Source organism: Rhincodon typus, chromosome 19 (assembly GCF_021869965.1).
Source record: "Rhincodon typus isolate 14 chromosome 19, sRhiTyp1.1, whole genome shotgun sequence".
NCBI lineage: Eukaryota > Metazoa > Chordata > Chondrichthyes > Orectolobiformes > Rhincodontidae > Rhincodon > Rhincodon typus.
This window is the reverse complement of record NC_063350.1, coordinates 15,224,583-15,252,108: the sequence shown is the minus strand read 5'-3', so window position 1 is coordinate 15,252,108 and position 27,526 is coordinate 15,224,583. Positions and strand designations below refer to the sequence as shown.

The window sequence follows — 27,526 nt, the reverse complement described above, 5'->3', positions numbered from 1 at the left end:
TCTGTTTGGGATCTTGCTGTGTAGAAAGTGGCTATTGTGTTCATCTATATGACAACAACAACTGCACAACACATGTGGCTAAGTCATTTTTGGGACATAATGAGAGCTACATAAATACAACTATTTCTTTTAGTGGGAACATCAGTCCTTTTCTATATTGCTGAGTGAGAACTGAGATTATAATCCTGTTCTGTGTATGAGCTTGCCTTGGAAAGATCTGGAATTGTTGGTTGTGTTGCACACAAAACAGAGGGTGTCGTGGTGGTTCAGTGGTTAGCACTGCTACCTCATGACGTCAGGGAGCCAGGTTTAATTCTACCCTTGGGCCTTTGTCTGCGTGAAGTTTGCACGTTCTCCCTGTGTCTGTGTGGGTTTGCCTCCAGGTGCTCCAGTTTCCTTCCAGAGTCCAAAGATGTGCAGGTTAGGTGGATTGGCCATGCTAAGTTGTTCAGGGATATGTAGGCTAGGTGGGTAAGAGGGATGGGGTGGTCTGGGTGGAAAGCTCCCCAGAGAGTTGGTGCAGACTAGATGGGCTGAATGGTCCGCATACAGAATGTAGATATTCTATAAAGAAAAACTGACACTTAAGCTGTTTGTCCATTCAACCCCATATTTCACAATTCCATTGTATAGCTTATTTCCATGGGCACTATTTTTCCAATAAACTCAAAAAGTGAAATTCTGTTTTAATTACATAGGATTCTATGTTTTTTTAACCAGCGTTTTGGGGATTGAGTTCCAGGACTCTGTCTGTTTACAATTAGGGCTATTGGATCATGGTGACTGACTGACTGAAATTCCATTTTTATTGCATATGACTATGGGATTTTCAGGATTTTACCAGTGTTTTGGGGACACAAGATTCATCCATTTTCCATGAACATTGAAAAACAGTGCATTCTGTTTATTTGACACTTGAACAGTTGTGCCACATCCATTGTGAAGGTGACTTTATAAAATGATTGACTGTTTCAGGGAAATCTTTTCTTTCATCATATTCACAGATTTATCAGGCATTGATCCCAGTTCTAATTCACCTTCCCTTCTTGCTGGTTAAATAAATTGCCGTTCCAGAGGTGCATTGTTGATTGTGAACAAGCATAACTTCATACCTCACCAGCTCCAAATAATTGACAAGCACATGCCAGATTCTTAATTCAGCATCCAACAAAAGAAATTGCATGAACCCCTATTTAAAGACTAATGATACTGTAGTTTAGTTCAAGTTATAACCAAAGCTAACCTCTCCCTTTTTTTTTCACAGCGAGTTTTTGTTTGGGATTTGGATGAAACCATCATTATTTTCCATTCATTACTTACAGGGACATATGCCACCCGTTTTGGAAAGGTAGGACCTTTACTCTAAACCCCTATCCCTTGGAGGACAAAGAATATGTGTATTTACTAAATGAAAGATTTAGCCCTCCTGTTTTATGTAGTATGCAAAGGCTTTAATTAACCTCTTGAGAACCAGTGTAATACAGTCATTCGATCAAGGCAATGCCTTTCTGTTTACGTGAAACCATTGCAAATTAATATTTTGTTGTTGATTTAATCATTTCTCTGGTATAAAATTGAATGTTTGGCATTTAGAGGAAGCCATTTTTACAAGGGATCGTAATAAAAATGCAGGGCATTCAGGATTATGAGCCTTCATTTGCCAGATGTATGGAAAATAGAAGAATCAGGTGTGCAAGAGTTCCCCTTTAGGATCGCATTAACATTTGACCATAAGTACTTGAGTTTTGAGGCAATTTATTTTAAAGCTTTTATGTTCATCTAGACCATATGGAAAAGTAACTTGGTTGAACAGAGCACAGGTCTGTCTTATGTTCCATCATGTTTTCCATACACCATGGTCTAATCCTGAATCATAAGACAGCCACTAGAACTAAACACTGAGAACTGCTTATATGAGTATTTACTTCAGTATTGTTTCCCTAGCAGGTTCCATGAGATTGGAAAGTTGCTAAATTCCCAGCAACATTACCAGAAAGCTTTCCAGAGATAGTAGGAACTGCAGATGCTGGAGAATCTGAGATAACAAGGTGTAGAGCTGGATGAACACAGCAGGCCAAGCAGCATCAGAGGAGCAGGATGGCTGATGTTTCGGGCCTAGACCCTTCTTCAGAAATGGGGGAGGGGAAGGGGGTTCTGAAATAAATAGGGAGAGAGGGGGAGGTGGATAGAAGATGGATAGAGGAGAAGATAGGTGGAGAGGAGACAGACAGGTCAAAGAGGCGGGGATGGAGCCAGTAAAGGTGAGTGTAGGTGGGGAGGTAGGGAGGAGATAGGTCAGTCCAGGGAGGACGGACAGGTCAAGGAGGCGGGATGAGGGGTGGGACTTGAGGTGGGAGGAGGGGATAGGTGGGAGAAAGGACAGGTTAGGGAGGCAGGGACGAGCTGGGCTGGTTTTGGGATGCGGTAGCTTGTGAAGTCCACATTGATACCATTGGGCTGCAGGGTTCCCAAGCAGAATATGAGTTGCTGTTCCTGCAACCTTCGGGTAGCATTGCTGTGGCATTGCAGGAGGCCCAGGATGGACATGTCGTCTGCGGAATGGGAGGGGGAGTTGAAATGGTTCGCGACTGGGAGGTGCAGTTGTTTAGTGCAAACCGAGCGTAGGTGTTCTGCAAAGTGGTCCCCAAGCCTCGGCTTGGTTTCCCCAATGTAGAGGAGGCCACAACGGGAACAGCGGATGCAGTATACCACATTAGCAGATGTGCAGGTGAACATCTGCTTGACGTGGAAAGTCTTCTTGTGGCCTGGGATGGGGGTGAGGGGGAGGTGTAGGGGCAGGTGTAGCACTTCCTGCGGTTGCAGGGAAAAGTGCCGGGTGAGGTAGGACTGGAGGGGAGTGTGGAGCGGAAAGGGAGTCACGGAGAGAGTGGTCCCTCCGGCAAGCAGATAAGGGTGGGGAGGGAAAAAATGTCTTTGGTGGTGGGTCGGATTAGGTCGGAAGTGTCGGAGGATGATGCGTTGGATCCGGAGGTTGATGGGGTGGTATGTGAGGACGAGGGGGATTCTGTTTTGGTTGTTATTGCGGGGAGGGGGTGTGAGGGATGAGTTGCGGGTTCTGTCTCCTCTCCACCTATCTTCTCCTCTATCCATCTTCTATCCACCTCCCCCTCTCTCCCTATTTATTTCAGAACCCCCTTCCCCTCCCCTATTTCTGAAGAAGGGTCTAGGCCCGAAACGTCAGCCTTCCTGCTCCTCTGATGCTGCTTGGCCTGCTGCGTTCATCCAGCTCTACACCTTGTTATCTCAGAAAGCTTTCCAGTTGTTTTCTCTTTTAACATTTGTTAATGGCATGAGGGTGTCGCTGGCTGGGCCAGCATTTATTGTTCTTCTCCAATTGCCCGGGAGAATGTGGTGGTGAGTTGCTATAACCTTCATGAGCTACTGTAGGCTTTGGGGTGTAGGGGCAACCACAGTGCTGTTAGGAAGGGAGTTCCAGGATTTTGACCCAGCAGTGAAGGGACCATGATATCCTTCTAAGACAGGATGCTGAGTGACTTGGAGGGAAACTTGCAGGTGATGATGATCCAAGTATTGCTTAATTGTGAGCCAGTGTAGGTCCATAAGCACAAGGCTAGTGGGTGAACAGAACTTGTTGCAAGTTAGAACATGAGCAGCAGAGCTTCTGTTGAGTTTTAAGCAGCCTGCGAAATATGCAATGAAACAGTTAGGACTAGAAATAAAAGCACGGGTGATAAGGGTTTCCATAGTATCTAACCTTATTTCCTACCTTCCAAATCCTTCACCAATTTTGCTTGTAGGATTTCCATTGTCCTAATATGTATCAAATAGTGGTTGATGTATAAGTCTCTTATACTCTGCTATGAGCAGAAATTGAAACTTGTTGTGCCTGAAATAGATGCACATGCTATTTTTGCTCATTATCTATTAGATAATTTCTGATAGCCATTATAAATATGTACTGGTTCACCTACAAATGCTAAAGAAGAGTTTAATGATGATTTAAGAACCCTGTTGATGCTAAGCACAGCATATACCGCTCGTGTTTTGCTGTAACTTAACCTTCAATTTTTAAGGGAATTGCTGGAGCTTGCAAACAATTTTTACCTTTATAAACCTTCACATGGAGCTAGAAATCAATTGGTTCTCATGGGTAAGTGCCAATGGATACTCTGTTGGTGTGTATGGCTTTGCTGGACTTATGCTAATGGACCCCAAGTTCCAACAGGCCTTTTGCTTCTGGAATGAATTCTGAATGTGTTGCCTGTTTTGGTCTGAAAATAGGCAGATGCAAACTAGTAGATCCCAAGGTACTAATCAAAGTATCTGTGACCGATTCATTTGTTTCTTGATTTACTATCTGGCAGGAAAAGGATGTCTCTAAACTCAAATCTTCATTTATGTGTGTTGGTAACATCCATCTGTTAGAAAGAAATTCTGGGCCACTTCTTCATCATGGAGGCTTGAACTTCAGAATCCTACTTCTTTGCCAGCAGTGCCAGCAGGTGAGAGCCAGGAACAGCCTGGTCTTGGGCAAGGCAGCAGGCCAAATGTGGACAAAGAAATGGTCTGATGTAGAAGCCGCCAAGTTAAAAGGCATGCCTCCATTCACTAATACATTGGTCCAGTTCTCCAGGTTATCATGTAATCTACTTTACAAGCATGCCTTTTTCATCCTCTGTTCACATCCCCTAACCCCTTTTACCTCTCTCATATAATCTTCCAGTATCCACTGTAAAATCAGAATATAATATGCATATCAACCTTTGGAAATCTTTGGAATACATCTGGCAGAAAGAATAGTCATCACTTGAATAGACAATTAAAAAGGGTCCCAGAGCTCATAAAACTGTCAAAGTGAAAAACAATAATATACACTTTAAAACTATTAACTTAGTAGAAGCTCATAATTCTTACAAAATAAATAGTTTCATTGATTGGATAGCTATGTAAGGAAATCCTGCTATGCAGGATCCATTGTTTTATAAAGCAATCAAAGCATCAAACCAGCATTCCCCAGCACAACAGTGTAAACAAACCCTGCAGTGCAAAATATATTAATGATTTTGAAGGCAGTCAATAGTTTGGCCGTCTGTTAAAACATTGAAACAACCAAACAGATGTTCGTGCTTTTCTTTAAAGAATCAATGAAAACCATTGGCAAAACTTCTCTAACTACTTCTCATTTAATATTGGGCAATACTTTCCATAATATGCAATGCAGCATAGCACTTTATTCAGTCGATGATCTATTTTAACGCATCTAAAAAACTTTTTCACTTTTACAATTACTGTTCCATCACTTGATAGCTTGTCAGTATACAGAAGTAACAATCTGGGACCCACATTATTTAATGGCTTCCTTTAAAATCGCAGCACAGTCATAACTCATTTTAGTTGCATTGTTTTTATGATTTCATGATGAACTCTTCCCACTTCCAATCCACGTGTCACATCTCTCCTCTCTAGGCGTGATTCAGGAAGGCTTCCAAAATGTGACTGCTTCACTGAAATTGCAGAAGTCCTGAAATGCCCATCCTCCCAAAATAGTGCTGGCAGCGATGACAGATCAATGCTCTGGAGGCCAAGGGTTCAAATTCCTTTATAGCAACTGGTGGAATTTAAATTCAATTGATAAATCTGAAGTATAAAACTATTAATAGTAGTGGTGTCATGAAACTGTCAGTAATTGTCTTAAAAACCTGTTAGGTTCACTAACATCTTTGTGGAAAGGAAATCTGGCATCCTTATCTGGTGTGGCCAACATGTGACTCCAGATCCAAAGTAACATGGTTGACATTTGACCGTGCATGGAAATGGCCACCAAGTCACTCAGTTCAAGCATGATAAAGGGATAGAATACAAATTCTGGCCTCGCCAGTGACCCCACATCCTGAAAAAGAATAAAGAAGAACACATTAAACAGCACTGAGCAGGGCTCCTGACTCACACCCAACTCTTTTCTGCGTTGCTGAAAACAGCCAGAGACAGAAATGGAGATGGGATTTCTGGATCTGCATTCTGGACTAAAGGTATTATACAGATGAACCATATATATTCCCATTTGCAAACGAGTGTAGAATTCCATCTATTAAACAAGAACAATGCCATCAAATTTCTATGCTTCTATTTCTAATACTCTTAAAACTTGGGTTGAGATCTAACCCAGACAATTGAGATGAATACCTCCGTTTCTTTGTCCTGCTGCTCGCTGAAGTGTGGTAGTGCTTGATGCTGGCTCTTGTTGTCAACTATGGTAATTATCTCATTCTCTGAATTCAACAAAAACACATTTATTTATTGTTTGAAAAGAAATAACACTGCATTTTATTTTGTTGTTACAAAATGAATTAAAAGCTGGTGCCTTGGTGCAGAGTACAGCAAGGAGCTGAATGTATCTCTATGAAAGTCCATAATAATGCAGAGAAAATAAAGCTTTTCAACAAACCGACCATTATCTCAACAGGAGTCTGTTGGAGTATGTTTAGCCAAAAAGGAAGTGGTGTCTGTAGGTTAGTTTGCAGATTGTTTGATGAAATCTGAGCAATCCTCTATTGGACCTCATAGAGTAGCTCCTGAACAAGGGAAAGGAAATGGAGAATTACACTGTACATCAGCTGCAATGAGAATAACTGTCTGCTGACATCATAACTCCATCCATACATACAACATTCACTGGAATAGGTCCGCTGTCAACTGTAAACTCATAAGTTTGAGAGTGAGGGATGGGGGTGGGGGGCGGTGAAGACAATGTCTCACTATTGTACTGAGTCAGGAGACAAGAACAGCAGGAGTCTGACTTAGGAAGTATTCTCAGAGATCTAAGTGCTTGTGAGCGGATATGTGCTCTGCTCTATTACATTAACTCTCTAAACTACTGTATTTCAGGGGAGTTAGATTTCCTTCCGAGCGTCAAATAATTTTAGAAATCAAGATGTTCAGTGAAATAGCTTGGGCTGATCTTAGTGAGCGCTCATGATTTTTTTAAACACAGCAATAAATTCTGTCAAGACACTTATCTGTACAGATACTTACCTTGAAGATGACAATACAAACAACTGAAGCACATGATACGGCGTGACTCATTTTTTCTGATTTTAATGGTATTTTGACCAAAATAGTGTGACATTTTGGAAAAATAATCGCAAGCAAAATATTGAAGTGTATTTGGAATCTGATATTAATGCATAGTAGTGTAGATTAAATGTTAATGAATGCAATAAAGCTCAAGCACACCTTAAGAAAGTGCTGCAGACAAGTTTTTGTAATCCTCAGGCCATCATTTCTAAGGAGGAAGGAAGTAAAAGGTGCTTTAAGGTCCACAGAGAGAATTGCCAGTGTACATGTGAAAATAAAAAATGTTGTTGAGTGACTAGGGATTTAACAAGACAATCGCAAAATAGGTCTGAAAATGGACTGTCATTATCATGAAAGCTGGTTGCCTGACACTATTAAGCTTTAGGGACTATGTAATTCCTGAGATCCTGGCATTTTACGCACATGGGATAAGGCTAATAGGGAGTCAGCACTAAGTAAGGCCTAGCCTCATTCTGCAACTGGCTCTTTTTCTGAAGTCCAGAACCCAGAATGACTTGTGGTGGAACCAGGCATTGATTTCCCCCCTTAAAATGATTCAAATCAAAAACTGAACTGGCTTGTCCTCGTTGTATGGAACAGACCATGTGCTGCGCTGTTCTCTTTGTTCCCGAGCCTGTTTATGAATGCACTGTAGTAGTTTCAGTTTTACTACTAAAATGCAGCCAAATTTGGAGGTGATTTAATGTTAAAAGTATAGTCTGATATAGAAGTCTAACTGTTGCAATCCAAAGGACTCAATCCAAAGGAAATTTATTTCAGGTGTTCCAATCAACACTTCTCGGTTAGGCTCAGAACTCCAGTGGGCTCTTGTGGAGCAGTGGTAGTATCCCTATCCCTAGACTAAGAGGCCTGGTTTCAAACCCGCCTGCTCCAGAGGTGGGTAATAATATCTCTGTATCGGTATACATCATCATCAATGAATTCAATCTTTTGATATCTATATGCAGAATAAATTCTGTCACTGAATACAAATAATTCTATCACTAGGTACATATAATTCTCTCCTAGTCCAATGTTTGTGCTGGTCTTCTGTCAAAGTCACAACAGACACATGGAAGGATATTCTTGATTTTTTTTTTCCAATGACTGACTATCCCTGATGTTTTCTGGTAATCTCAATTCTCTCAACCCATGCCTTTGAATCCCACATCCTTGAAGTGTTTTAACAATCAGTGATCCTAGTCCTTGCAGCAATTACAATATTAGAAATATTGTGGCTATAAATTTCTGGGTCTAAATACATTTTGATAAAGTGTTTCTCTACCTTTATTTTTAATTTCCAGTGAATTTAATGTATTGCACTAATTTTGTGGATATCATGCTTTGATTTACCCTCAGTTTTCTTTTCACGACCTATAAGCATGTTTGTGAAATCAACCCGAACTCATTCATTGACAAATAATTATTTTACACTGAAATTTCAAGCTCACTAAAATCTGGTAGGTATAGTGACCTAAAGATCCCGCTATATTTTTCAGATTAGAAACCGTAGTTAGCAATCAAGGGAAATTTATTTTATAGAATCCCATTAGGTATGCACAACATGGATACAACACCAATAAGGTATGGATTAAGTTATTGCTAAATTATAGCATCAGATACGCACAAGTTTTGATTTAAGGAATGATCTGGCACTTCCAATACAAATTAATGCCCATAGTGATCAAATTTTGGGAAATTACAGGGATACAATTCAGGAATTACATGACAGCCCCCTCTGTATCACTGAGAGCACTGAATCGCTTTAGATCTAGAATGCAGACAAGAAATCGTTTGAGTCCAGAAACCAACAACTACTTTAAATTAATGTTAACTTTGTTTTGTAATCATACAGTTTATCTTGAGAAAAATTCTTTACAGATTCTGCAGAAAGGGAATGAAATGTATGTATTGGCTGATATAATTTATCAATATTTAAAGAAAACAATAATTCCACAATATTTTGCTCTGTTGTTTTCTTCGTTTGGATTCATATATTGTTATAAAATCTCCATACGGCTTTGTTTTCAGCAAATGGAGGCTTCAGTTTATACTTTTCATCGAAATTTTAAATAGGGTGAATGACATGATCCCCTAAAATGTACTTCCTTGCAGACTCCCTCACTGGAATAAAAATATTCACACAATAAGCAGGACTTAATACGTCAGAGGGATGCTTTGAGTGTATAGTTACAATTGCTATGTGAAAGGATGTAATAGTGTTTCACTAATCAAGAGGCCAATGATCACTGTGTCTGTTGAGTTACCTTCTGTTTCATACAGAGCCCCATAGTCTCCATTGTGTTATAAAAACAACTCCATTTGAGCCAGATTGGTTGAATTAGGTATTTCTTGGCCCACCATCAGCAATGGGCAACTTCAATAAATTCTGCTTCTTGTGAAACACAAAACCACTGTCCCAAGTTTGTTGTTGAAGAACCAAAAGAAAAGCTGCCAAAATCCCAAGACGTAACACTCCTTTAAGGTTAAAATCAACAGGCTTCCCCAAGGACTATTAGTTAAAAGGACCATACAGATTCCATTCCTTTTACACGAGACTTGGCCCTCTCACCTTTGTGCTCAAACTTCTGAGAGATCTCCATTCTTTGGACAAACACTTTAGACAGAGCGCTTAACCGCATCTGTTTATTTTATTTTTCTAATGAGAAAACCTTCCAATTTCTGCCCGGCTCAGCTGTGTTTATTTACACTGTGTTAGTCATGCGTGCTGTGCACTCAGGGACATTAAAGAGCTGCAGATGCCTTACTCCAACACTGGCTTGGCTTACAGGCAAACGAATTGAAACAGAACCTACTAAACCGTTTAAACTAGTCTAGAAAACAAATAGAACATAATGTGCTCAGTAGACCGTGGATTTTTAAAGTGCAGGATTTAATAAGGCATTTCTAATATGAGTCACAGGCCTAACTCTTCCAATCACATGGCAAAGATGATACAAGAAGAATTCACAAGACAATAATTTGGGAAAGAATCTCCCAAAGGGTTTACTTAACCATACTGCTTATTTTGCTCTTACTCCTTTGCTCTTTCTCTATTACTAAGGCTTGTATAACCATTTGGGCATTAATGGAGTCAAGGCATATTTATGAGGACATACAAATATAACTTCTTAAAAGTGCATGAAAAATCAAATAAGTGAATATAAAGGCAAGAAAAGGTTAGTGAATCTGTGAAAGACTGGTTTGGCCATAATTAAATTATATATCATTTTGGGCCTCCTTCATAGAACGGATATTGGAGGACTAGGGAAAGGTGCAGCATTACCAAAATAATACCAGGAACATCAGGATAAACTTATGAGAAATTGGAAAAATTGATGTTGCTTTGACTTAAGCAGGGAGACTGAGGAAATCTAATAGAAGTGTGTAAAGTTATGAAATGGTTTTAAAGAGCAAAGTTTATTTCCCTAGTCTGCAAATAAGGCCATAATTCTAGGATTTGTGCTAGAAACATAATAGGTTGAGATTTTTTTTTCATCCAGAGCATTAAAATATGGGATAATATAAGAAGCCATCAAACGTAAAATTTAAATAGAAAATTTGATAAATACAAATAAGAAAAATGTTAAAGGATAAGAAAAAGAACAGGCAAACATGATTAGAGTAGAAAGTTCATGGTACTTTAAACTAAAGAGCAAGAATAGGATATAGTAACAAAGGTTCAAGCTAGTAAGGCATATTTAGAATGGAAATTTGGAGTACTTTGCATAAAGGATCCGTATGTGAAATGGGTTTATGGATAGAGTAGTGGTGGGAAAAATCCCAGAACTTTTTAACATCAGTGGAATGCTTCAAAAATGGAAATTGAGGATCTTTGACCAGTCTTTGTCATCTGTCATTGTCTTTTGATCTTGTGGGCTCACTCAACCGAGAATGCCAGTACTGCCGCAAGTTCACCAGGCCAAATGGATTCCACTCACGAATCAACTGAGGTTAATTAATCAAGCCACTCAGTTCCAGGGCATTGAGAGATGAACAATAAATGCTGATCTTGTCAGCAGCATCCACATCCCATGAACCCATTTAAAAAAAAACATAATTTTTATAGCTTTGACAACTGTGCTGTCAAGTGGGAGTGTTCTCCATCAGTTCATGAGTAATAATTAGTATATGTAGTCCACACTTGGCTAGTTACTAATTTGTCCAAGATGACCATCCCATTCTATCAATCTTGCATACCTTGTGTCCAGCATGTGTCAATAATGTCATACCTCATCAAAGCATCAGTTGTCAAAAGTGCCACTCTTCAAAATGACTGACCTCAAAATGTCTCTTTTCAGAAGTGCACCAAGTCTGCCTTCTCTGTCATTTTGCTAAAGACTGAGATTGCCCTTTGAACTGGCTGCCTGATTTTAAAGACTGTGGCAGATATGCACGTACAGCAACAACAACTTGTATTTACACAGCACCTTTACCATGGCAAAATCTTTGAAGGTCCTTTACAGGAGCATTATCAAACAAAATATGACACCAACCCACAGAGGCAAGTTTAGGGTCAATGATCAAAAGCTTTTCAAACGGATACATTTTAAGGAGCACCTTAAAGGAAGAAGTAAGGCAGATAGGTTTTGGAAAGGATTGCAGAGCTTAGAAACTCAACAGCTGATGACAGCCACTGATTGTAAATCGATTAAAGTTGAGGAGTGTAGATATTTTAGGGTGTAGAGCTGATTACAAAGATATAGACAGATGCAGCTGTGGAGTCATTTGAGCATAAGATTCAATATTTTAATTTCAGGCCATTGCATAATCAGAAATCATTGCAGGTCAGCAGGACTGAGTGCAAGTTAGAACAGAGGCAGAAATACTTGGACGACCTCAAATTTACAAGTGGTAGAATGTACGAAGCCATCTAATAATGCTTTGAAATCGTCAAACCTAAACAGAAAAAAATGAACGCATGTATGAGGGACTCAGCAGCAAATTAGCTCAGGTAAGGATGAAATCAATGGATGAAATGGAAATTGGTGATTATCATTGTGGCAAAGAAGCTGACTTTCGGGTCAAACATGACAAAAACATTACGAGCAGTGTAATGCAACATTAGACAGTTGGTAAAGAGAGGGATGAAGTTGGTTACCTGGGGACAGAGTGTATGGTCCATACTACCCACTGGGATTCACTGGTAAATCATCAGGAATTCAGAAATTGAGATTCCAAAGCAGGCTCTGCATTTTTAACTCCACATTATGTGCCAGACATCACTGATCAGTTTTTGGCCTGGGTGACAGACTTGGGTGGGAGTTGATCTGTGATGGCCACAGGACCACATCAGTGCTGGGGTCAGTGAATGGAGCGATGTGAAAGCCTGACTGGGGACAGGAGCCTTGATCGAGCTAGAGCTGCTGCCAAGTAACCATGTGAGAGGAATTCAAAGATGTCAGTGAGATGGAAGTGAGCAGGAATAAGGAATCCCAGGGTAGGGGCAGGAGATCAGAGACATGCAATGGGAATTGGAGGTCTGGTGAGGTTTGCAATCAGATGCCTTGAGTGGGAGGTGGGATCAGAGACCTCAGGGTAAGGCCTGAGACCCTGGAGAAAGGCAAAGTGAGATTTTATGGTTGGTTGGATGGGTTGGAGGTTTATGATTGGGATGGAGTTCTCAGTAGAAGGTCAGGAGGGTTGGTTGGGAGACTGAGGGAGGCAGTGTTAATCATGGACGCTTCCCAGACAGGCCTCTGAGTCCCATCAGGCACCGAACTCTCAATTCTGCCACAACCTCACCTGGACAAATCTCTCCAGTTTACTGACAGGCAAGAAACCCAACAGATCAGAACTGATGTTGAGAAACTAAATGGCAATGACATTCACAGCAGCATTATCCATTTAAACTATGAATCCACTTCCTTGGAGTGGATTGATCATCTGCCTACCTTTCTGTTTCGGTTAAAATGCAAGTGGGTGAATTTGGATTAGGAAGGAGAACTTCCAGAATTTAACTCCCTTCAGACTCACCCGTTAGTTTTATATTAAGGATCTTCCCAGAATTAAATTGGAGGAATTCTTTGTTAATCTGAAATTGGATGTTGGACAAGGAATCTGACAATTCAGACTCAGTGAAGAGGTAAGGAGATGGGGTAAATTAGATATCATTTGTGTGCATGGGGAAACTGGTGCTATGTTTTCAGATTATGTCATTGAAAGTCGGGAGCAGAAGTGAGAGGGGTCAAAGGGCAATCTGATAGAATGATATGGGACTAGAAAGAGAAACTACGATAGCTGAGTTTCTCTCTGCAATAGGCTAGTTAAGAATGGAACAAGTGAGAACAGTCCCAATGCAGCTGGACAATGGCAGAGACAGAAGAGGAAGACACGGGGGTCACCTGTGTTAAAAGCTACTAACAGGTTGAAAAATGTGATGATGGATGGTATGCTTTTACCACAGTCACATGGGGCAGAATTTTCCCAGCTCCTGAATGATATGTGCAATGGTGAGTCAGTTGGGGAAACATGGGGAGATTGGAAAAATTAGATGCGGATAACAAACAGTCTAATTTTCCACCAACATTTGAACAGAGAGATGAGATTGGGGCTGTTAACCTGCTTCAATCAGGGAACCCTGGCTGACAGGTAAGAACAGGAATGTTAGAGGCTCTGTTCACTCTGAGAGCTGGTTCTGAAGGAGCTGAATCAGTGTTGATGGCTTTCTACTTGTATATAAAGGGTGATTTAGTGACAGGATACCAGCCTCTGTGAGTTATTTCAGACACCATGTGTCTCCAGCTCACCTCTTACCTCTCTGGACCTCCATCTTAGCCAGCAGCCCTCATGATCTCAGCACACTCCATTGTCACTGAGTACACCTGCTTCACAGAAGTTAACACTAGACATATACCAGCCTCACCACAACACCAAGAGAACATTTCAGAATACTCCACTTCAGTCCTCCACTTTGGAGCACACTGACACTTTACATTGCAGCACTTCTGTCAGACCCACTTTGTGTACAGGGGACAGGCACCCATCTCATGCATCAGATCAGCATGAACCTGAGGGCTCTGAGCTTGGTTTCTTTGTGTTCATTCACTTTGTGCCAACTTGTATGCCCACTTGTCTCTGTCTTCTGTAATTCAGAACCTACATATTTCTGTTCTTGTCTTGTAGCTCAGACACAATGCTGGGCAATTTGTCAGGTTTGCCAGCAATGACCATGAAGTAGGTGGGAATGTTGCTGTCTGGCAGCATGCCATATCAATGTCACAGTGTAGCATGAACCAGAAACTTACACAGCGAACACATTGAATATGCTTCAACAAAATGGCTATGTCTGAAAGTCTAAGGGATTAGAACTCAGTCAGTAGGATTGTTGTCTTTAGTCAGAGAGTTCTGGCACAGTAAGTCAAGAGCCTCATCTGATAACAATCTAGTTTCTTATCCGTTGGATGCTAGGGACCCTCAGAGTTGTGGGTACCATATCCTTACAATCTAGGGAATGGACCAAGGTCAGAGCCGCAAGTCCAATGCAAGTCAACAACTGATTAGTGGTAAGTCATTTGGGAGCTGCACAGAGACTAGTTGTGATTTGGTACCTTTTCAGTCAAGACAGTCAGGAGGATAAGCCATGGTTAGCCCTGAATAGTCAGTCTTATCAACACAAGATACTATGCTACACTGGACCATAGGAAAAGAGTAGCACTCCCTTAGATAATGTTCTAACATGGTAGGATGTAATTCTTAGCGCAGTCTGGATAGTTTAGCGAATGATATCGAATAGCAGAATCATTAGATTTACCATTCCTCCAATTGATATGATTCTGCTATTGGACATCATTTGTCAAAGAACCCAAACTGTGCTAAGAATTATCCCAGAAACTAATTTAAGATTATTGGTTGCACTGACAGTGTGATACCTTTGCGTGTGCTAGAAGATACTTATGTTAATACACAGCACCCTGTTTTATGTAGGCAAAAGGAACTCGTAAGTTGCACCTTTTCCATTGCGAGAAAAGAAGGAGGTCAAGGAGACTGCCAATCTCTGCTGCATTCCCAATGCAACTGCCCGACCAGTCAGAGTCTACCTGCTTGGTCTGAGAATTAAGGTTAATACTTAATGGTTCCTGCTACATCTCCATGCAAACATTGCAAACAATCACCCAACCACTCGGCATCATCTTCTCATGCTGTATAAATTGGTGTCCCTTTCCTCAGATCTGTTTCTTACTTCTTAATTCTGATGAGTGTAAGACAAAAACCTTCAACTTCATGTCTCTTTTAGAAATGTTTAAGTTCAATATGATCAAGTGATTATGTATTCCATAACTCCATCTTTCAATTAGAAAATCATGAACTGAAATAAACCTGTACACCACTTGCACAATATACATTATAGAAATTAGTGTGTCCAACAGATTTTGTGGAGACTGCTCTCATCTCAAATCTTCTGGAGAGAAAAAAAGAAAATTGGCAAAAGAAACAGCAAAGAATTGCATCCCATGTCTGAATGCAAGTTCTGTGGCTCATTCTTTTCTGAGTTTATACCCTCTTTTAACTAGCTAAGATTTGCTAAGCACTCTATACCATCTTGAAACCACACATAATTTTGAAAGTCTCAATTCAATCCTACTTACCCTCAAAACAAAATTTTATTTCCTATTATTTAGCAGTAGTAGTCCTTTAATTGAAAAGTTGGAAACCTACATCGAGGAGTTATATGTGTTTTGTTTATACTCAAAGGCACTCTAAACCTGAAATCAAGTTTATGAAGGGTAGCACTGGGACCAATATTTGTTCTTTTACTTTTATTTACAGAATGTAACATTTGAGTGTTGACCTCCTAACTTAGCCACATTTCTCTTTCAGTAAGTGTCTCCATATAAAATCACCTGGTTTGGACATTTTCTGACACATTACTGTGGCCATTATATCCTGATGTGGAACTTGATCCAGATATCCTGGCCCAGAGTTAGGGACACTACCATTGCACCACAAAACCCTTTGGACAGTGTATCTGTATAATTTTAATCAACACTGTTCAGCCATGTTATGATGCACCTTTGGAGGATGTCCAACTGGAACCTGGACTGACTGGTCCAGGAGCAGGAGCACGATGAATAGGAAAGGTTTGGAGGGATATGGGCCAAAAGCAGGCAAATGGGACTAGTTTAGTTTGGAAAAATTGGTTGGCATTTATGAGTTGGACCGAAGGGTCTGTTTCTGTGTTGAATGACTCTATGTCTCCACCACCCTGCCACAAGAGGCCATAAAGGTGTTTTTGAGGTGACTTGTTAAGGCATATCATGACACCCTTGAGTAATATGGGAGATTTGAACCCAGACCTTCTGGCCCAGAAATAAAGATGCTAGCACTGCAAAACGAGACCTTTATCTAATGTCTCTTTGTATATAAATATATTTTAATCAACAGCTCAGCCATGTTAAGACTATATCTACCACACCAGAAGTGGGGACACTATCATTACACTACAAGACCCTTAAAAATGCCTGGATTTGGGCTCAGCACTAGGTTTGAACACAAACCTCTGGCCCAGAGGTAGGGTTGCTATCACTGAGCTGCAAGACAGTTTCCAGCATCTTAAGACATGAGCAAAGATATTTTCCTAATCAACCTGTTCAGGATGTTACAACACATCTTTAGAGTGGGGGGAATTGAACCTGGGTCTCCTGGTTCAGTGGTAGGAACACTACCATTGCACCACACAAGCCCCTCACTGTATGAGCAAATGAAACCCTAAATATTGTCCTATACCTGCGCACAACTAAGTATCAAGTGAACCGAAGAGAGTTGAAATAGCAACATAACACAAAAGCAAAATACCCCACATGATGAAAATCTGGATTAAAAAACAGAAAAGGTTTGAAATACCCAGCCGATTAGGCAAGATTTGCGGAGGGGAAAACAGAGTATATATTACGTCATTGACCTTTCTTTCGAACTGGGGGAGTTTAGAGAACCAGTAGTTTCTAAATGAGTACAGGACCGAGGAAAGGGAGAGTGGTGGGGAAGGGAGAAGAACAAATAAAGGAAAGAGCTTTCTATAGGCAAGAGAGCCGGATTGATTAAATACAAAAGAGATGCTGGTACAAGGCAAAAGGGGAAGGCTTGAAATAGCATTGCGCTTGTTTGAAAGTGCTTTTTGAACTGAATGAACTCTCAGAAAAATAAACTATGCCTGAGAATGAATGAATGTTTGAAGAGAGAATAAAAAGAGCCTAAGTTAATTATGCCATAAAGAGAACTTAGACTGTTGAATTTAATCAGAAGCTAGTATTGGAAAGGGCAATGACTCATTGTAGACATTCTCATTGCATGCACCTTGATATATTTTACTGTTACGAAGTCTCGTGTTACTCTTTATTAGCACATAAAATGATTTGTTGTTTAATTTGTAAACTTCTGGTTGACTGTCATTTCATGAGAATTTAGTAGCTTAGCTTGAGACCAGACTACTGTTTTTTATTTGTTCATGTGATGTGGGCCCAGCATTTATTAATCTTGTGAAGGTGTTGATGAGGCATCTTCTTAAACCACTGCCATCTGTTTAATGTAGGTGTTCCCTTGGAACTGATAGCAAAGGAATTCCATGGTTTTGATACAACAATCAAGTATTAATTTTTTAACTCTGGCCTTCCTGAACTGTGGGTGCGGCCTCCCAAATGGATTTGTCAGCCAAAGATTTGGGATCACAAACTCAGGTGCAGGGTTAGCTGCCATTGGAGCTCTAACTAAGTGCAAACAATTGAAATGCCCCCTTTAAAACTCAACTATTATTTTAGTAATGAGTGTAGTCCAACTTCCCAATCTTGTCCTAAACAACCTAATGGGATGATAGTTGCTTTTTCGTTAAAAATCTTGCGATCAAATAGCTTCCCTTTGCTGTGATAACAGGCCTCTTACACGCTTCCCTCCTTCCCCCCAGCACCCCCTCCCCTCCCCACAAGATATCTTCCCAATTCCTTTCTGCCCATCCACCCACTCTCACTGGAATGGGCACCAGTATTGGAGGGGGTGGTTGTGGCTTTTAACAAAAGTCAGCTACTTTTTAGTTTTGGGGAGCTTCATTGAGGGTATCCCTCCACAAGCCCATTCATGGAATTCTGTGCTGCTCACCTCATTACGTATGCATCGCAGTTCTACAGTGTCACACTCACACTATCATGCACTCACCAGCAGTAGAATACTCAGTGCTGCCAAGACCCTGTGGCATTTACATGTATTTCCTATTCAACCAATACAGAGATGTTATAACACACCTCTGGAGCAGGTAGACTTGAACCGGACCTCCTGGCTCAGAGGTACGGGCACAACACCTATACCACAAGATCCTCTGTACCTGCTCCAGTATTACAGCATGTTAAAAATTATGCAGCACACTCTCTCCGGAGTGTACTCAAGGCTCTGGCCAGACCAGTCCAAGCATGATCCGGTGGAAGAGTGGGCTGCATTGTATCTATGTTTGGCCTCATTTATGGGGGTATGTATCAGAGAAACCAACCATAATTGCAAAGGCTAGCCTGTGCCAGCCATTTGTCATTCCCATTGCACATTTGCAATTTGAGTGAGGATGAAAGGCAACACAGGCCACGCTTCAGAGAAAAAGTGCTGGCTCAGCCTGTCAATCTAGGTGACTCCCCCTAACCTTAATGCTCCTTGTTTTTTGAACTCCCTGTCAACCCCATCATTTCAGAACTTCCACATGTTCTCACCCAACTCTTTTATTTAAGTCTTCATCTCCCCATGTTTACCCCTGAACCACAGGCTTAGTTCTGCCAACCATCATGATGCATTATCTCCCCGATGGAAGCCAGGTAGTGGTAACCATCAATGACCACCTCCAACAGTAACCTGTATCCACCAATGCTCTACCATTCCCACTGTTGCATTCAGAGTCTCTTCCCTTCATAATTATTGTCCCCTCTTCATCCCAGCATGCTGCCTCCAGATTCCACAACTGAGTTGACTTGAATTGCCCATGAGGAATCATCGTTTTAAGGCGAATGGCACGAGGGTTAGAGGGGATTTGAGGATTTTTTTTAATCCAAAAGGGGTGGAAATCTGGAATGCATTGCCTGTGAAGGTAATAGAGGGAAATCTCACAACCTTTATAAAGTATGTGGATGAGCACTTGAAAAGTCATAACATTCAAGGCTATGAGCCAAGTGCTGGAAATTGGTATTAATATAGATAGGTTGTTGCAAACTTGATGGGCTGAAGAGTGTCTTCTGTGTTGTTTGACTCTATGACTTTCCCAACTTCCCCATCACAGCAGTGACCCCTGATAACTCCGTTAATTTTCAGTAAACAGACTTCCTAGACTGAACACATCCCACCCCCTTGACTTGATTTGGAAGACAGCCCTGACGAATGAATGATTTGACCCCAAGTGATCTCTGTGCAACGCCTGACTGACTTACCACTAATCTCTGGACTTGGGTGGAGTGGACCTGCAAAACTGACCATGGCCCACTCTCCAGCCTGTAATGATAGGAACCAGTGACATTGAACACCCCAAGTGGCTGACTGTGTGCAAGTTCCTGGACTGAAATTAGACAGTGCCATTAACTTACTGTGCTGGTGGCCCAGGCTGATAACAGTTCCCCTGTACTTTATTCAGGACCACTCTCTTAGACTTTGAGACATGGCCATTTGGTTGAAGCTCTTGCAGTGTGTTTGTTGTATAAGCTGCTGGCTCAAGGTACAGGTGTAACATTGATGTAGCATGTTGCCATAAAGTAATCAACTGATCATTGCTGGCAAACGGGACAGGCTCCCTGACTTTGCAACTGTTCTAAAAGACAAGGCAAGACAGAAGCACGTGAACCTGTAAGTTCTGAGTGAGGCAACTATGCACAAAATGCATGTCAGATCAAGGCAAGGTAAGAATGATATGAACATCCAATTATGCACAATATGAATGAGTGCTAAAAGAGAAAACTAAGAATGATGAGATGTACTGTATAAGATGAGCACCGGTTCCAGTGCACAAACTGGCATGACTGTAGCATTACAATGTAAGCTATTGGTGAGCACCACAGTTCCGTATTGAGGTGGGTAACTATCGTGTGTGAATAGAAGATGTGACATGATGATATGGTGAGACTGGTGCATGTCTGATGCCAGCTTCTGAGGATAGGGGATGCAGGTGGTTGCTGCCCATGGAATGTCCCCTCTAACATGGAGGACTTCTAGCCAATACAGAGGCCCAGAGGAACAGGTGGTGAGCTTGAACTTCCAGGTACCCTCACTCTGACTTTCCTGCCAGGAATTGTAGACTTTCTTTCTGCCACATGGGAGAACAGGAAATTGTGTAGAAATGAAGCAAGAATAAGTAATAAAGAAATGTAAACAGGCCCCTCACCGCTCACTAGTGAGATTCTCATCGTTTCAGGTGAAAAATCGAATCTGTTCTTCTCGATATCAAGAATCTCAATTTTCTATTGTGCCATGATTTCCCAACTGACCTGTCCTTACCTACATGGGCACAGTATGGAGAACAGCTATTGCTTCCACATCCTATGAATAAATTGTACAAATTACAAATCCCTGATAGTATAACAAATATCCACAGTTTTATACAAAAATAAACTTTAAAAAATAATGAAGTTAAAATTCACGTTGTTCCTTATGCAATTTGGACAGAATGTAAAATAGCAGACTGTACTGTATTTTGTTAATTTCAGCAAGGTTCACCATGTACAACTTCTACATGTAGTAAGTCACAAGAATAATATTATGTATGGTGTGATTACAGAAATACATTGTTGAAGCAACACTGCAGTGTAGGATGTGATCCATGGAGTGTTGAATATTTAGCTAACAACTCTTTTTTTTTCTCTTGTCATCTGCACCACTTCAGTTAAAAAAGAGTAAATTCATTAAATACATAATGGATCATGTAACATAATGAACAAATACTTGACAGTGAGTTTGGAGTAATAACTCAATTTGTCAGTTGCACTGATAGTTAAAATCTGTCAGTTCTTATATAGTCATTGCAAATCTATTTTTCCTTTAATTTTCTCCAATGTTGCTGTATTGGTATTGTAGGAAACTAGCAATGTACATAGCACAATTGAACAGTGTAGGCAGTTCAGAACCAAACTGATCATTTGAGTTGTGATTATTCTCTACAGGACAGTTGCTACACCACAGAGTCCTCACAAGTTCAGATTGCGGTAACAATGTTCAGCTCCACTGACTAATTACAGTCTTCTTAAACATAGGCTAGGAAACCACAAGAATCCGTACACAACTAAACCTCTCCACTTTTCTCTTTGCACCTTTAAATTAAAAGAGAAAGCATTCTGGATGCTGAATACCTTTTAAGGGTTTGCTATTGAAAACTAAAGCAATTGCCAAGCTTGAGAACCTTTTATTTACTATGAATGTTGGAGACAAACAACAGTCAGGCACAGCCTCCTGCGTGCTCTTGTATAATCCACATAATTTTGCCTATTGCACATGAAATGACACGGCTTGAGGACTTAGCACCTTATAACTTTTGTGATAGTCATATGCTGAACAATAGGCTCATTGGTTTGTCTGGAGATGTTTTGAATTCCCAGAACCGGTTGTTGCTATGTCACTCAGCCAAGTTTATGGCAGCTGAACAGTTGATACATATTTCAGTCTGATGTTAATTGACATGCTGCCAAACGTCTAATTCCTCTGAGCATTTCCTCTGTAACTGCTGAACAAGCCCCTTCTAAGTCTAACTGAGAACGGATAAAGAGAAAAAAGATCATTCTTTCTGGCAATAGGATGATTGATGACCAAGTATCGAACATTAATAATCTCGACTACAAGGACAAGTATTAATCATGGCGTGGTCAGACCACCAAATCAGACAAAAATAAATGCTTTTAAATGTAACACAAAATATAATAATTCTATATAAAAAAAGACTAAGCCTAGTTGGTACAAAACCTACGAATGTCTTAGCTAAATAACATGAAGAATAACAAAGTGCAAAGTATTTCTACTTCTGATTTGCCCAACCAAAAGGAGTAGTTTTAATTTAAAGCATAAAAAGGGAATGAAATATTGGATTAGCTTGAAATGATATCTAATGAATTGAATCTTCAATTGTTCGCACTCAGGCAACCCAAGTTCCAATTAAAGTCTCAACAAACATTTGCACTTTGATAAATACTTCATAGAATCCCTACAGTGTGAAAGCAGGCTACTCACCCCATTGAGTCCACACCGACCCTCCAAAGAGCATCCCACCTAGACCCACCCTATCCCTGTAACCCCGCATCTCCCATAGATGATCCACCCAGTCTGCACATCCCTGGACACTATGGGCAATTTAGCATGGCCAATCCACCTAGCCTGCACATCTTTGAACTGTGGGAGGAAACCAGAGCACCTGGAGGAGAGCCACACAGACATGGGGAGAATGTGCAAATTTCACACAGATGGTCACCCAAGCTTGGATTCGGACCCAGGTCCCTGGTGCTGTGAGGCAGCAGTGCTAACCACTGAGCCATCATGCTGTACTTGGACTAAGTTAGATTCTCTAAATGGCTGAGTGCATTTTGTCTAGTAAGACTCCAGAGAGGTGAAGTGGGTTCCATCAAAGTTCCTTCCTTTGCGGAATAAATGCCACCTGTGGAATTATTTACAGTTAGAGTGAGCTATCTTCCTTATTGAGGAGGATTGATGGGATATATTAATGTGCAGGAAATGAGAATTGAAAGAAAATAACAAAGAAAATATAATAACATGGTAAAATATTTCCAATTTGTAAAACATCTCAACATGTAATAAATACATATTTTTGTGCAGGTGTTGTTTTTATTTATTGGCTTGTTATTAGTTGTGAAATAAAGAAAATGATTGACTTTTAATAAATTTTGCCAAGATTCTCACAAGGCCTTCTCACAGACAGGAAAATAATTGTTTTCACATCAGTTTGGTTGAGCTTTCATTCACCTGCCCAACCGGATACTGTCTCTTAACGTTACCAAATCCTTTTTAACCTTTCTTTGTAAACACTCAGTTGAGCCACCTGACACCACAGGTCAGACCATACAGTTCAACAGTGACCCATAACCAGTCTGTGAATCGCCCTTCAGTTTCCCATGTCTCTAAAGCTTCCAAGCCATCAGCACAAGTCAGCGTCTTTCTGGCACCAGCAACCACTTGGATACTAATGTTGGTAACAGACATTCTTGGCATACTTCTGGTCAGACCCATCCTTTCTGAAGAAGCCACGAAGATCATTATTCATGTCTTGTCAGAGGGAAGTTTCAGGTTTGGAGACTTTACACTAGTTCCAGTGAAATGCTGTGAAGTAAAGTAGGGTTAGCCACAACAAACAGCATTAAGGATTCTGAACAATCTTGTTTGGATTTTTGCTACTTTATAACATTTCCTAAAAACAAGAAGTAAACAGATGTAACATTGAAAGGCAATAGGGGACATTTAAAAGAAGGTCTTTTATTTATCTAGTGTAATTCATAACCCCAGGACGTCCCAATGCACTTTACAGCCAAATAAGTGGAGTATAGTCACTGTCCTAATGTTAGACAACAGGATTAAGCCATACACCGTAAAGACATCACAAGGTTCCTAAGGGGATCCTAATGGGAGTGCCTATTGCACTAGCAGCACAAAAATAATTGATGTGGAACAAGAACAAAACAAAGCTTTCTTTTGAGTATTCACCCGAGCTGAATCTGTAGCCATGGCAAGTATAAATTGTTCTCTACTCAAAAAATCAGTAATCTGTCAATCACAATTGCTAGCAGAAACCTAAATAAAGTTCCTATGTATCTGAGGACAGAATGATTAGTGCAACACGTTAGTGACCAAGTTTGTAGTCTGCTTTTGAGGTCAATGACCCTTCATTCAGACTATGTATCATATGCAATTTTTTATTTTGGTATCTATAAAAAAGTAGTTGAATGAATTGTGTGACTGGACTCTCAATTGCAATTGGTGATTTATCTGGAAACTAGGGCTTTGAAATTACAATGTGCTGTAACCCATTTATATTAAAATAATGTCCTATTAAAGCAACAGGAAATCTTTTTATTAGTGCCTGTACATTATACTGTACAGTAAGATTTAACCTCCTATTTTTCTCAAAGCTTTTTTTTTATTTTTTTTGTACATATGTCAGTACTACATGATAAGGTCCAAAGCCACAAACACCAAAGCACAGATAGACTCACAGAGTAAATTAGGTATTAACAGATGTCAAGCTAAAAATATACCAGTAAATAAGACTGGACATCTCACAGATGCCAGAACACTCTGGGCATCCCACAGACGCCTGGCTGAGTACATGCCCTTGGAATAGCCTGGGCATCCCATAGATGCCAAGCTAAATATATGCCATTTGAATAAAGTGGGTAGAGACACAGCTAAAAATATTCCTAAATATTCTTGTAAACAAGTTTAAAGAGAATCCCATAAAATGCTTTGGGGGTCCCATTGGTGTATGTGTCAGGCTCTGTTGTTCTGGAGAATAGTTTGCCAATGAAATCAATTCTGGAGATTTTTTTGCTCTCCTCTTCAAAGCCCCATCCCCAAATTCAGCCCGGTAGAGAACAGGCGTATCAGCCGTCCTCTGGTGTTTTACAAAGTGGTCTTATTTCACATTGGGAGCCCTGAAAATCACTGTTGGCAGGATAACTCAATCGTGATCCTCACAGCCAAAGTCAATTATATCCTAGCATGGCATTTATGTTCATGAACTTATTCAGCAAGGGTCATTATTATGCAGTCAGGATTGGGAACCATGGGTGGTTCATTGCCCCTTTAGCATAGATTATAAAGGTCAATTGTAATGACCCCTCCACTGACATCTTGATTGAGACCAATTAACTAAGCAACAATCATGGACTGTACTTGAAATCCTGTCAGACTTGATGGAGCATGAAAGTCTTTAAAAATATATTTGTTTAAAAACAACAAATTGAGACAAAATAGTAACTGCTACAAGTCAACAAAATTCTTACTGTGAATAGTTTAATTATGAGAATCTTTTCGTATGAGAAAAGGTTGGACAGCCAGAGCCTATATCTTCCGAAGCTTAGGAGAATAAGAGGTGATCTTATTGAAACAAACAAGATCCTGAAGAAACTTGGTAGGGTAGATACTGAAAGGATGTTTTCCCTTGTGGGAGGGACTAGAATTAGGGGATACAGTTTAAAAATAAAATGTGCCCCATTTAAGATGAAGACAAGGAAACTTTTTTTTAAGCTTAGAGAGACATGAGTCTTTGGAGCTGTTTGCCATAAAAGGGGCTACAGATTCACTGAATATTTTGAAGGTAGAGTCATAGATATATACAGCACAGAAATAGACCCTTTGGTTCGACTCGTCCATGCCGACCAGATATCCTAAATTAATATGGTCTCATTTGCCAGCATTTGGCCCATATCCCTCTAAATCCTATTCATGTACCCACCAGATGCCTTTTAAATGTTGTAATTGTGCCAGCTTCCACCACCTCCTCTGGCAGCTCATTCCATACACACCACCATCTGCATGAAAAGTTGTCCCTTAGGTCCTTTTTAAATCTTTCCCCTCTCACCTTAAACCTATGTCATCTAGTTTTGAACTCCCCTACCCCGGGGGAAAAGACATTGGCTATTCACCCTATGCATGTCCCTCATGTTTTTATAAACCTCAATAAGTTCATCCCTCAGTCTGTAGAGGATATTTAATTGATAAAATAGCCATCTATTTGATTAAACATGGTAAAAAATAGTTTCAGATCCAAGACAGACTGTCAACTTCACAGAATAGTCATCAGTTTATCTTCAACCAACTTTGTATCTAGATCTTGACCTTAACCATAGTCGATATTAATGTAAATGAGCGATAGCGAGCACAAGAGACATGCATCAGATTCCACAGGTTGTTTACCCAGGGAATGGTCAGAAGGTGGAACCTTAAGGAGCTGAAGTGATTAGCATAGATGCATTTACAAAAAAAAGATAACCACATGTGAGGGAAAAGACAAAAACGTAATAATTATTTGAATAAGCCTGTTCAGACTTGTTATGACACACCTTCAGGGCAAGTGCGACTTGAACCTGGACCATCTGACCGAGAGGTAGGGACACTAAAACTGCACTACAAGAATTCTCAAAATCATTATAAGGTTATGCTCATAGGGTTAGATGAAGAGGGGTGGAAGAAGGCTCATGGTGCAATGTAGTCATTTTGGTCTATCACAATAAACTGAAGCCCCAGTAGAGGCTTCTGGGAACATTGCAAAACTAGGCGAGGACAGATGAGGTAACACTTTATTAATCTCTTTGTTTCCTAATGAGCCCTGAACAGCAGATCCATGGAAACCTTTGGCCTCACTTTCCCAGGCCAGGACTTCCCATTCTCCATGGTGTTTAGTGTCAGATAGTGTTTGCCATCACTCCTACGAGGCTACTTTGTTCACTTTACTGTTGATTAGTGACTTGGATGAAGGAATTGAAATAGACAGATGACACTCACTGTGGAAGCACTGTAAGTAGCATAGATAGGAGCAGAGTATTACAATGGGGTACAAGCAAACCAGGTGAGTTTACAAAACTGTGGCAGATGATTTTCATCATGGGGAAAAAGTGAGCTCAGATACTTTAGATGCAAGAAAGAAAAATTAGAATATTTTCTTAATGGTGAGAGACCAGGAGCGTTGTGGACACAGAGAGATTTGATGTCTCCGCACTCAAATCACTGAAAGTCAGCACACAGGAATAATAACTTATCGACAAGGCTAATGGAACTTCAGGGAAAAACAAACAAAGAACTGCAGATAGTGGGAATCAGAAGGACAAACAGAAATTGCTGGAAAATCTTAACAGGTCTGGCAGCATCTGTGGAGAGAAAGCAGAGTTAACATTTTAGGTCCTGTGACCCTTCTTCAGAACTGATTGTAGCTAGCAAAAGATTGGTATATATGCTCATCGTGGAACTTTGGTCTTTATCTTAAGGAGCCTGGAATTCAAAATACAGAAATGATACTTCAGGTGTTTACAGTTGTGGTCACACCGAATCCGGACTATTGTGTTCAGTTTTGGACACTAAACCTCAGCAATGATATAAAATAGAAAGATGTGGAAAAATTCATCCTAGCAACAGGAATGGTGAGAGAAGCAGAGTTAATATTTCAGTTGAATTATCCTTCAGTTCACAGCCTTAAACCATTAATTCTGTTTCTTTCTCTGCAAACGCTATCAGGCCTGCCAAGTGTTTCCAAATTCTCTTGTTTTAATTTCAGATATTTCAGACTGCAGTATCTGCAATATTTTTCTTTTACATTGATATATTTGCCTGGGAAAGAGCACAGCACAAATTTACCAGGATAATGTCCAGGCTCATAGAAGTAAAGAATTAAATGCCAATGCTTAAAGTGTTAAATTACATGGGCATATTGTATAAACTTGTGATAACAAGGTGTAGAGCTGGATGAACACAGCAGGCCAAGCAGCATCAGAGGAGCAGGAAGGCTGATGTTTCGGGCCTAGACCCTTCT

At 40.4% G+C, this 27,526-nt stretch overlaps 1 protein-coding gene across 8 annotated transcripts in view; it reads left to right on the top strand.

Moving 5' to 3' along the window:
- The window catches only part of LOC109927926 (eyes absent homolog 1-like), a 256,972-nt gene that overhangs the window by 167,684 nt on the left and 61,762 nt on the right, over positions 1-27,526 (top strand). For all 8 annotated transcript variants that reach the window (XM_048608466.1, XM_048608461.1, XM_048608464.1 and 5 more), the window contains exon 10: positions 1,265-1,348. In XM_048608466.1, the coding sequence (XP_048464423.1) occupies positions 1,265-1,348 (84 nt within the window). The remainder of the gene's footprint in view (positions 1-1,264; positions 1,349-27,526) is intronic.